Source organism: Pyxicephalus adspersus, chromosome 11 (genome assembly GCF_032062135.1).
Source record: "Pyxicephalus adspersus chromosome 11, UCB_Pads_2.0, whole genome shotgun sequence".
Taxonomy (NCBI): domain Eukaryota; kingdom Metazoa; phylum Chordata; class Amphibia; order Anura; family Pyxicephalidae; genus Pyxicephalus; species Pyxicephalus adspersus.
In genome coordinates, this window is record NC_092868.1 from 47671135 (window position 1) to 47684017 (window position 12883).

The window sequence follows — 12883 nt, forward strand, 5'->3', positions numbered from 1 at the left end:
TATATATATATATATATATATAGTATATATAATGAGATGCAAGATGTCAAGAAAAGTTCCAGCTGGTTAACTGGTTAAGCCATTTTTGAGAATCACAACCAACTATTTTAATTTACTTTTACTAACAGATATATTTACTTCTTCCTGCAGTCTCCAGGACTTTCGTCTAGCGTGGCGTTTTCCTTTGAAAGCAACGTCTCCTCCCAACTCATTGACTTGCAAACGTCCAGTGGATCACACCATGGATACTGTAGAAATGGCAGCTTTACACTCCCAATGGGTAATGTTTTGCAGATTATTAAAGTGTTTTCTATAATTCCAATTTATGCTATGCGTACTCTATGCTATTCAAAAGCATTTTCAAAACTGAAATTACAATGTATATAACTCCAATTGATCAGCAAGTATTTGATTTTGATCATGATTGTGATACATAAAATCATTTTGATATTAATATAATAATCAACATTCTGGCTAATCCATAGCCACAAGTATGTTTCAAGTTTGATCTGTTTGATCCAATTTTGATTGTTTTAATGTTTTTGCCAAATCTGCATATTCTGTTAAATGCCATACCCCCAATTTTCTGGAATTTATGGTTCACATTGCTGAGGTCACAAATTTCACCATAACCACTTGAGTTATGCTTCATTTTATCAGAATATTTGTCTATTCCCGTTTGTGTTGGTGGATTGGGTCCAGATTTGGACTTATCCAGTAAAATGATAACACCCAATGTGCAGCCCATAATCATTTTAGTAAAAAGTGACTTTTGAGTACTTTGAATTGCTGTCCTTTGCACATCAACAACCCCAGGGGGGTCCTATGTATATATTTTTGTAATTTCACAGAAATTTACAATATGGATCACTGACCTTTATGACAAATGTCGCATTTTTGTCCTCCCACAAAATTGTGACTTTTTTATATGTGGTTTTTTTGCTGTAACTTTTATAGAAAGGAAGCTCCCTCACATTTATAGCTCAACCGATCACACCAGAAGCAACATTTGGGACGGCTCATCACTAAGTCTCCATCACAGTGGATCTCAGAGCCCTCAGGCCTATCTCACCTCCGTAGAGATAAAGACGCCATGGTATATAACAGTGCTCAACGAAAAGGTAGAGATCACCCACTAACCTCTATATGTGTTTCTAAGGTGCTCATAAACTTGACATGTCTGGACATATCCTACCAGGCCTTATCTAGATCACAGGATTCTAACATCTGTGGTTGATAGTAGCACCTCCAGCTTAGGCTAAATACACACATTCAATATTTGTTGTTGGAGGGGATCTTTCATGATCCTTTGCAATGACAAACAACTGCAAGATGCATGAACGTGTGCTGTACATACAGCCCCATTCTTCTCTATGGAGAGAGAAAAGGGGGGGGACAACGGAACGGCACCCGTTGCACTCTCTCCCCTTCACTTGCATTACGATGGCTCATCGTCCGTGAATCGGCCAAGACAGTCGTTCGGACGCCAGGCGGCAAGCACTGTACACACGCCAGATTCTCGTCCAATATCAGCCCTGAGCCGATTATCAGGCGAGAACCATTCCACATGTGTACATAGCCCTAGACTTTGGGCTTTGGCCATGCAGTCATTGCTTCCCTACGGACTAACCAAACACCAATGTAGAAAAAGAATGTGTAGTGGGGAGGTTAACTTATTTTTGATGGATTGATTGTGCTCAATGTGTCTATGATTTCTCTACATAAATTTTCATGCTTTAGGTAGAGAAGGAGTTGTTGTTTTTGGCTCTGTTTAGTACTTTTAAATTGACCATAGGAACCCTATATTTAACGTGACACTATGGAACTTCTCATTACTGTATGCATTTTTTAGGAGCGATGTCTTTTAAAGTTGGGAGAAGAGATAAATCGTCTCTCCAGGTATGAGGTGGAAAGTAAACGGAAGGATCAGATCATATCAACTCTTAAAAATGAGATCTCTCAGCTTCAATGTGATCTCCAGCAGACAAGCCGCCCCCATACCGGCAGAGAGGAGGTCAGTCATCTTCCTAAATTGTATGGCTGTTAGGAGGTGCCGGTTAGGATTCTGCAGGGGCTGGTGAAAGATCATGTGACCCATTTGATTGGTAAATTCTTTACTTCCAGCTGAACGGCAATGGCATATAGGTACCACATGCAGAAGGCACTCAAGGACATCACATTGGCTGCTGTTGTTGATCCCTTCTAAACATTCTTCCTACCTGTCTGTTATGCTTACTTTTGGCATAAATACTTTCTGAACTACTGGTTTTGATACAGTAGGTGATCAAAGAACATATGATCTAAAAAAATTTCTAAACTAATAAAACCAGGCATATTGTACTCTCAATGGACATGTCTATTTGAAGATGTGTGCTAGGTGGGATTGACTCTTACTACCTAAGTGTCTACCTACCTAGACAGAAATGAGTAGTTAAAATGGAGAGTTATTGGTTGACTCTAGTGCATTGGTCTTAAGAGAATATTTAGTTCACTAACTGTATTAGCAAACAGGTAAAAAAGTGTCCAAAGGGCCCTCATCAATCTAGTATTTGTAGAGCGTCCCAACCCTATAAAGAAAGCTCATGTCTATACCCCTTGGGCCACCTGAGGTCACTCAATGGGGTCCAAATGTAATTTCACTTAAAGCACAATAGGGAGTTATGGGGCAAGAATCCTTGCCATTTTTGACTCCATTGGTCTAATAGGAAAATAGAATACAGACGTATAGTATGTCTCCATTGGGACAGTGATGTTACACGGGTGGGGATTTCTGGTTGGTGAACTATAAAATATTTGGGGTAAAAATGGTAAGTGGACCATTTGACCATTCTCTCTCTTAGTCCACTAAGCTTACTGGTCTGGTCAAGAAGACCTATTGACTAGTTTGCTGTAAATTGAGTCCACCACAAGCCCATAAAAAGACCCACAAGCCCAACATAAGACCCACAAATCCAACATAAGACGAATAAATCCAACTTAAGACCCACAAGCCAAAATTTATAAGAAAATCCCTTTGGTCGTTTGGATTTAATGGCTGTTATCATAGTTCTCATCATTAGTAGAGTATTATGGTAATGGCGGTCTATTAGTAGCACAAATACTTTCACAAACCCAGGAATGCTGTGAAGCTGTTCGGTACTGATAGATTTATTGTTGTTTTAGGACGGTTCTCCAGTAGAGCAGTTGGATCATGTAAGTCTCCATAGCACAAATGGATTGCCTGAATTTGAGGAAGGCTCCTCCGGCCGTGATGTGACTCAGGAAGTTCTGGATTTATCATCAAGTCCCAGGGGCCTGTTGACAAGCTCAGAGAGAAATGTCTCCACTATATCCTTAGCTGGGAGTTACTCGGAGATTCACAGAGACAGTCCGCAAATAGAGGCCGAGGTGAAAAACTATTACTGTCATCTATTAATATATCATTTCTGTGTTATAAAAAAAAGTGTTATTTACTAATTATTTACTGTATATCAATATTTAATGAAGTTTGGCTTTATAGGATTTATGTTTAGGTTAAAGCCCAACTTCTGGTAAAACTGTTCTTTTAGATATATATGAAGTGAAAAACAAGAACATTTCTCAGGGTTTTTATTTGTCTGTTCCACCATAAAGGGGGTGTACCTCACTTTTTATCAAATCAGATGTGACATCATATCAAGAAATCGGGTCTAAAGGTGATCTAACTATAGATTACACCATCTATGATCAGGCCACAGCATACTAAATTGTCAACCTTCATCTACCAGGAGAGTGAACATGATGATGAGAATACTGAACATGAGTTAGATGGAGAGAACACAGCACAGGAACCCAACATGGACTTCATAGCTAAACCAGAGGACCAGAAAGACAGCGCTCGATCTGTGGATGAATCAGAGGAGAAAAGTTCAATGCTACAGAAACTTCAGGAGGAAATAGAAGCCATAAAAAAGGATTATGAACTTTCAAAAGGTACTATAATAGGAAAACCACCTATACCAAACAAAGCATTCTATATTAAAGTAATAAAATTAAAGGGAATATCCTCTAAAATATAGTCACTTAGCTATATGTGGATCCTTCTGGGTCAGCCACAGAATTCTTGAATGCTCTAGGCCAGGTTGTCTCAAACTTTTTAATATGGGTTAAACCTTAAAATAACTTTCAGGTCTTCCGGGAACCTCTGCTATAATTCTTATACCCATCTCATAGTACATTAGTGTGGTGATCAGTGGGACGAATGCCTCTTACAGTGCTGTCCATTGGGATGACACATGATGGAAAAAAATTTCATTGGTGTCACTGACTTGAGAGGTCCAAATCATTCATTGCTCATGGAACCCCTAGCAACCTCTGGAGCAGTGGTTGCCAACGTTTTGGACGACACTTTTTGGTTGTGTCCATTTTGAAGGGCATTGTCCATGCCTTTGGCCGGTGCACCCCCCACCGGGTGCGTCTTTCTTCTGAGCCCGCTGGGGGGCGCACCGGCCATAGCTGCAGACAACCAAAACTTTCTTGCGGACCACCGGTTGATGACCACTGCTCTGCAGGAACCCTATGGCTTCACGTAACCCTGGTTGAGAAGCACTTGATCTTGATATTCTAACAATGAGATTTTCCTGCCATAATTCCCAGGACTTTTCTTTCTTGGGAATTTTATGTCATACTCAGAAGGTGGAATGACCACCCAGGGACACAAATGACAATTTCTTAATTTTTTGCAGGTGTCATCTCCTCGTTGCAGAGAATTATCTCCTCCAACAAGTCCATGCTCAGGAAATTGGAGTCGGAAAAAGAAGGGTTACAAAGGGAGCTGGTGGAAAGAGGAGTACAGCTACAGGCTATGTCTAACAAGGTACAAACATGGCTGAATTATGATTTGTGTTTTGTCCTTTCTTGTGACCTTACTGGGTACAATGGATTGAGTTCTGTTTTTTGCTATTGCTGACACTGAGACAGAGAAGGTGCTGTGATTCGGGAAGAATATGTTGCACTGCAAAGTTCTGTCCTGCTTAGATATCTCAGGCACAGAAATATGTATTGCATTTGTTTTTTGTAATTAATATTATTAATATTTATTTGTTTATTAATATTAAGTTTTCCAGCATGCGGGAAGAAAGGAAACATGAAGAGATGATGGCAGCAATGGAGAAAGAGAATTATAACCTGAGAGAGGTGACTGACTAAAAATGTGACCCATTCACTAAAAGTTGTATAAATCTTCTTTAATGTTCATTTACGCTTCTCACTCCTTAAAAAGAGATCTGACTTTGGCAGCCAATCAAATGAAACCCCTGAAATAAAAAGAGTCCCAGCTTCGCCCACCTATTGTTGCATTACATAGGGGCTTCTTCTTGTTGGAACTTTCTTATTAAAATGCATGTGATAGCCTATGTTGCATTACTTGCATTTACCTTTTAAACAGTGTAGGGTGGATTTATTTAGTCATGAGCAATTAGTATACAGCGTATCAGTATATTGCAGAGGGTGGACTAAGTCGTAACCCTTTAAGTCCGAATCGAGTCCCAAGTCATTTACACCAAGTCCCAAGTCAAGGCTCAAGTCACCAAGAATTACTCCAAGTCGAGTCCCAAGTCAAGTCACTTCATTTATCCCCATTTGTAACTATATAGAAATAGAGCTATGATCCTGTTCTTGAGCACAGGATCACATTCTAAGTCCACAGATTTCTCCTCTGACAGCTGAAGGGGGGAGGGAGGAAGGCAGTGAGGCTTTTGTTACACAGCCTTCCTCCTCCCCCTTCAGCAGTTAGAGGAGAAAACTTAGAATGCAAGAAAGGCGGGGAGAAAGGAAGTGTTATTTTACAGAAGACTCACTGCATTCCTCCCAGCCCCCTTCAACTATCAGCAGAGAAAGCAAGTCACGAGTGAGTTGCTAGTTGCTGGGGGAAACCCTCCAGTCGACTTGCAAGTCATTCATTAGGTGACTTAAGTCGGATTCAAGTCCAAGTCGCGCAATTGGAGTTCCAGCCTCTGATGTATTGCTACTCCTTTACTGTCCAATCACAAGCTGGGGTGGTCCATGACAAAGTTGCATTATGACAGTAGAGAAAAGTGAGGTCAGATCCTGGCTTTATATCTGACAAAATGTCTGTTTTTGAAAAACTAACTGCCGTTATGCAGAATTTTTTTCAGTAAGCAAGCAGCTTTTAAAAACTTGTGACAGCTGCCTTTCGGTACCAGTGCCAGAGTTACCATTGTGGCATGACCTTAGAAGCTCCTCGGGGGAAGTCCTTATTGCTCGTAGGTGGGGCTTGGTATTAGGGTGGTAATTATTGTGGACTATGTGGTATGTTATTTTTGATCCTAGTACATATGGCTGAAGCAGTAAATGTTGTTCTGATGAACTGACCAATATTATTATTATGTGACATATTATGAATATCGCTGTGTCTCCAGCTGGCGTCTGAACTGAAATCAGAGGTGAGCAGAAGGAACGATTTGATTGGTGACCTAAAGAGTGACATTCAGAGGTTACAGAAGGAGATTCTGGAGTGCCAGACACAAATGAAGAGGAATGAAGGAGAGAGAAGCCAGATAGAGAGCAAAGCTGGGGACCTGGCAACATCTGAGCAACATGTCAGGGTGACTCTGGAGGCATTACAGTCCAGGGTAAGTTCAAGGCTCATGGTCATTTACAGTATGTCACCACTAGGGGAGCATTGACAACTAATATTCTACTAACTATTCCCTATCCCTAATTCATGTTTTACTTCTAGTAGTTGTCACATAATTCTGACTCTGATCTAAGATATTCCAAGCTCAGATCAAAACTTGGAAATTTAATTATCTGAGCTTTAATTCTGTGCTCCGATATTCCGCACGTGGCATGTCTGTCTCCCATCTGATGTTAGGAATGACACCTGTGCAGCTCATAGATTTCAATTGTTTTTTACATTTTTTTTTGTTTTACAAATTAACATTTATTACACGATAAAGAATTCCTAAAGCTTACCTAAACTCACATCCCTTTTATATAAAAAAGTAAATATTCTGTGTGTTTGTTTTTTCTTCTAAGTGCAACGACAATTAGGGGTCGGTGCTGCACTCTTTTTTTAAAAAAAGGGTGCAGAACCGCCCCCTAATTGTCGAATGCCTAGACGGTCGAGAATGAATGGGAGTGTCAGGCATCCCGGGAGGCTATTGGGCGCTCTTTCTGCGCATGCCCCAGCATCTCAAGCAGAAGGAGCCTTTTTTTGCAAAAAGAAAAATTTGCCGATCTTACGCATGCGCAGTGAGATCGCCTCTGCGCATGCTACGTCACCTGATCTTGCTCCTGGGTCAGGTGGCCTAGGATAAAGAACAGGAAGAAGAAGAGAAGATGGTGGCGGTGATTCCAAATTACTATGCCACGGCACATTAGTGTGCCATGAGAGATCAGTTGTACCATGGGAAATTAGCCAACCCATCCACTAGACGGCAGCAGATAGCCAATTAACTTTTGTACGTTTTGTTTGGTGGTGTGCCATGAGATTTTTGTAATGTCATGTGCTGTTACTCAAGGTGTTGTCACCAGCCCCCATATTTCTGACATGACAAGTTCCCTTAATTAATATTCTTACTAAGTATACATAACCTGATACAATTTAACATTCCTTGTTCAAAGTGAGTGAAGAAGTTAATGCAGAAGACATTACCCAACAATAATGAGTGCCTGCAGTGCAAGTATAGACCACATGGTGGAGCTGTAGACACACATAATGGAAGCTGCTGAGGTTATGAAATGTGCAGGATCCAGGGCTGTCATCCTGTCTTTTCTAAATTCAATATATGGTAGTCACTGACCTGGAACAAGCATGACCAGTGGTGCTTACATTATTTGGACTTTAGCAGCAGCTTGCTTGTTCCAGATTTGTGACTTGGTTAGTAGCAAAGTCAAGCTTAGGATGTCAGCAAAGACAACAATACTCACACCTGCCCCTCTACAATGGCAATAACCCCTCCATACCCTTCCCAACACCTAAAGACATTTTGAAAGGAGATCTTAATTTTTAGTTTTTTTCTTTTATTTATCACAGTACGAGAGGTTCCGCAGTAAAATAATACAAGCCGCCTACACTGCTCCGGGGTTCAAAGGTCCGCAGGTGGAAGTCTCTGATAATGAAATTCTGGAAGCCATGCAAGTAAGGACAATGCTTTATATTGGGGAGGGGGGGGGGGGGGCATTTACAGAGTGCAGTAACCTGTAGTCATCCTTGCAGTACCTATTTCCACCACAAGATGTCCTCAGTCTCCCAGGGCAAATGACACCCAGCTTTGATTTCTGCATAGTTGCAAAGTTTCATACAACTTTAAATATATTTTTATACATAATTAGCAAGCTGGTATATCAGCCTTCTGTCATCCTCTGCACTGTAACCCTCGGTTTGATGAGAAGTCAGGGCTACAGCTAGATATTTTACTGCTTTCTGCAGTTTTATGAGTTTAACACCAATGGGATAGAGGACCAGGGTGCTGCTGCCTTCATATTGTCCAATAACAGGTGGAGAGAGGTCATGGACCAAGCTGTGTTTCCTACCTGAATTATAGTGTGCAGGGGGTTCCAGGACCTGGCTGTGCTGTCTGGCTGGATCATAAGACTAAACCGAATTGCAAACCCTTTGGCAGAAAAAAAAGCAAAATTACATTTATAAGTGCAGCTTTACAGACATTTTCCTTTTACAAAATACTTCACTTTACTTCATCTTTACACATCACTAGCTCAGCACCCTTTACACAACTAACAATAGTCTACATTCCATATATATTGGTATTACATATCCAGTAATGCAGATTTGAATAACATCCAACTAACATTTTCATTTGGGGTTTGTGCAGAGATCCCATTGTGAGCAACCTGTGGAAATTCTGGTGTCATTGGTATGGAATCTGTGCAATCAGATTATACAGATCAAATGACCGGTGATTGTTCTATACTCCTCATGTCCCCTGTCTATACTTTACTGAAAACTAAACACCCTCCCATATCATGGTGCTGGGTCCTTTTCTCACCCTGTGAAATCAGTATCAGTGTGGGGTTTGGGATGATTTGGTTGTGGTCATCAAATAAAGATTTGCATGGATAAAAAAGGTTGCCTGTCTTTTTTGTTGTTTTTTTGTCTTCGGTTTTTTGGACCTTTCCAGGTTATATTGAGTGAGCTTTGAAAAAGATTTGTTTCTTTTTTATTATAGTATTGGGTATTTTATTGTAAGGCAGCAGCTTCACATTTTGTTTCAAGATTTTAGATGACATTGATTAAGTAGCTTTATTAGATTTACTATTCCAAAAAAAAATCCCAAATCTGGACAACTTCTACACTACCTAACTAAAACTAGAGGTAGTTTTATCTACTTGATGTTTGATGTCCCTGAGGAAGTACTTGGTGATGTAACGAGTTGGATAACACAACCATGTAGGGAGGAGAGACGTACATAGCAATAATTGGATAATTGTACTTTATTAAATGCACTAAAGATGTTGGGAGACATTTATTTGGCCAATCCTGTGCTGTGGTCCATCGTAGTATATTACGTCCTGTTTATTTTTTCTGGCAGTGTCCCTTGCAGCAGCAAGGAGATCAATTAAATTACATGTCTTCCCATCCGCTCAGCAGCTTGCACAATCTCCTGCATCCCTTTAGCGTACAGCCTTAGATGTATCTTCCCGGCATCGCCAGCATATATACTGAGGCTGTGCACAGCTAAAGAGAATTTATAACCTGTCCATATCCTCATCGGATACAATAATTGGAAAAGTCTACCAATATCCAACCAATTTTAACATTAACCACCTTAATTTTTCATCTTTATCAATAACCACACATCGCTATGTTGAGTTAGTCAGGGACAGTGGCTTTAGAGCTATTTTTCAATATTTTTTCAATTATCAGCAATTTCAGTCAGCAACCATCTTCCCATGGGCTGGGACGCAGAGATATAAGCCAAACAACAAAGATAAAGCCATATGATATGTTTTCTTGAACGGCCAGTAAAAAATAGAATTTATGCATGGACACCTGGAGATTCAAATGGAAACAATAAATATGAAGATAGCTATTTTGAACTACATATTGACAAGTAACAAGCCTATATTGGAAATAATTGCTGATTGAAAAATAGCCCTAAAGCCGCTGTCCCTGACTATCCTCACCTGGATCCTATGTGCTGCATGTATCAGATCTTCTTGTCTTTTCTGTTCCTGAAGAAGCAGATACACTCTGCGAAACGCGTCAAGTTAACAGGGTAACAATTCCATTCCACCCAGGAATGTTTGACAATATTTCCTTCACATTTTTAAAAGTTTTAATTGAAGTATGTTTTAATGATGTAAATAAAATTTTGGTTTGAATTTATATTATTGTAATTAATATTCATTGGCCTTAAAAGTCCCAGTTGCAGAAGTAATTCCTCAGATTTTGTGTATTTGTACATGTAAGGGTTGTCTACCCTTTTATGTAAAGTAAAAATGTTGAGTTTAGGTCTGCTTTAGGGGTTTAGTGATGAATGTCCTAGAATACTGAAGACACATTGTGGCCAAAATAAGCACCCCTGGACATTTTTTAAAAATACATTTGTAGCTGGTGACAGGGTTTCTTTAATGACAAACTGCAAATGTAACAAAGTGTGCTTGTTAATTGTGCAGAGCGTTGTATGATGCTTACTTCTTATCTTTGTATCAGAGTTCCTATATACAAAGAGAGGGTCATAAGACCTGATATCTGACCACTAATTAGGGATCTTTGTCATGCTTTAATTAATTGTGACACGCACCATTATTTTATAACACCCTCTCTGTTACTCACGCAATCCAATTTGCAGGGTTGGTTATTTGTAGATATGCTAACTTTTTACAGTTTTACACTTTTCACATTTTCACAAAAACTCATATTTGCCTTGTGACGCCGGCCCCGATTTACCCAAAAAGTTCTAATGCAAATATAAAGTATATATTGAATTTCTTATCAGGGTTGTTTCACTACACATGCTTACATACTTACTTTACATGAGCAGTGGGGTGGCACAGAAAACATGCCCCTGGTTGAGTTGCTACAAGGTCTTACCAGGGATGGCCATAGGGAATAAAAGGGTTTGGTAGGGAGTGGTTGGGTACCACCAGCTGCTAAATCTTCAAATGTTCATTCAATAAACTCCCTCCTAGTTGTGGCTGCCAAGTGCTTGGTGAGGTGTCAGCCATCAGGAACCACAAATAAACCAATGTTCCTCCCATCGGAACTATCTCCTAAGCAATGCAATTTGCAATCCTATCAGGATTAAACTCTGCTGCAAAAAAGCATTTATCCATCCATTTTTTTTCTTTCTTCCTTGCAGAGAATAATCACAGATAGGTCAGATTTTCACCAGCAGCTAAAACAGAAAGGAGTCAAAGTTCCACCATTACACCTATCAGAAACCTCCGCCGCTGTCAAGCACTCATCCTCCACCCTGAGAAAGAAAGCACAATGAAAAGAATCCTCAGGGGCGTGTGGTCACATGACTTACAATGGACATTGTGTGCTTCCATTGGTGCCTGTGCCTCTACCAGCAACCAATCAGGTTGTTTCTTTGTTTTTCCAAAATTATTTCTGGTATCTAATTGGTTTAATGAACAAAAGAACTTTAGCCAATTGCAATGTTGTGAAATTAGCATTGTGTCTCGTTACAAACTTATTAAAAGCGAATTGTTTAAACTAGGAGTTTTCCTTATGAATGTGGAATCACAAAACCCAGGATGTCCTGGCTTAACATTCATGGCTGCTGATAGTCCTGGGGAGTTCAGTGAAAGCAATAATGATTTTACATGACCGGGGTATTTACATGATTTGTACATTTGTAAAAAATAAATATAATAAAACTCAAAAACAATTTTAGTAAAGATGTTTTATTACTTTTAGTAATGCTCCTGAAAAGAAGTGGGATGGAGGTGGTAAATACAGATTTATGCAGAATTATTTTTCTTAAACTTTTTTTTTAAAACACTGGAACATCTAGCCTGCTGACATTTTTACCTATTGTTCTTGTTATCAACTATGGCCAAAAACACCAAGTTAAACTTTTTTATGAATAGTTTACTTACATCTACCAGTTTAATTTACTATCATATACTTTCATATCGCTATCCTCATATTAGTACATCAATATAATATATCATGTTATTATATCAAGACATGGCACTTTTACTGTATCTAATATTATATTGTATGTTATAAACAGTCTTGGTGTCTAAGTCCCCTGAGGAAGCCTTAGGGGCGAAACGCGTCGGATATCGAGACAAAATCAAGGTTACTTCAACTCTGTGTGACATGTTCAACACAGGTTTATATTTTTTTTTTGAACTAGTATAGTTGGCCTATGTTAAGTAGGGAATTAGCATAGTAGGACTATGTCTAATTAAGAAAAAAATCTTTGAAACAAATACATTTGCTTTTTAACACCAATACTGTCTACAAAAGCCTGTCTTTTCTTTCCCCTTTTCTATATTATTTTGTTTTTTCTCAAGTGCAATATATCACACCAACCAATCAAACTATCTGGGTCGCCCACCAACCAGAGCCCTAACTTGAACCACATTGAACATCTCTAGAGAGATCTGAAAATGGCTGTCCACTGACCGTCCCCATTCAATCTGACTGAGCTTGGAAGGATTCACAAAGAATGGCAGAAAATCCCCCAATCCAACTTGGTAGGTGAGCATACCAACCAAATCAGCCAGACCTCTTAGTAATACCCTATTCTGGTATAATAAAGAAATATTATGGGTGCTGTAATCACCGGTGCCATTTGCAACCCTCCTCAGATTCTTTCATTTTCTGGTGGACTCAATGGGGATATGCAGGACCCCAACTAGGTTGCCACTGCTTTTTGGCCCTATTTTCAGGTGGGATATCAGAGTTTAATGAGGATCCTTT

At 39.6% G+C, this 12883-nt stretch overlaps 1 protein-coding gene across 2 annotated transcripts in view; it reads left to right on the forward strand.

The window, feature by feature from the left end:
* Positions 1–11827, forward strand: part of CCDC27 (coiled-coil domain containing 27) — a 20683-nt gene extending 8856 nt beyond the window's left edge. For both annotated transcript variants that reach the window (XM_072426004.1, XM_072426005.1), the window contains 10 exons: positions 151–280; positions 958–1121; positions 1853–2014; positions 3163–3387; positions 3747–3951; positions 4704–4834; positions 5077–5154; positions 6399–6611; positions 8018–8122; positions 11307–11827. In XM_072426004.1, the coding sequence (XP_072282105.1) occupies positions 151–280; positions 958–1121; positions 1853–2014; positions 3163–3387; positions 3747–3951; positions 4704–4834; positions 5077–5154; positions 6399–6611; positions 8018–8122; positions 11307–11441 (1548 nt within the window). In that variant the 3' untranslated portion in view covers positions 11442–11827. The remainder of the gene's footprint in view (positions 1–150; positions 281–957; positions 1122–1852; positions 2015–3162; positions 3388–3746; positions 3952–4703; positions 4835–5076; positions 5155–6398; positions 6612–8017; positions 8123–11306) is intronic.
* The last annotated feature ends 1056 nt before the right edge of the window (positions 11828–12883 follow it).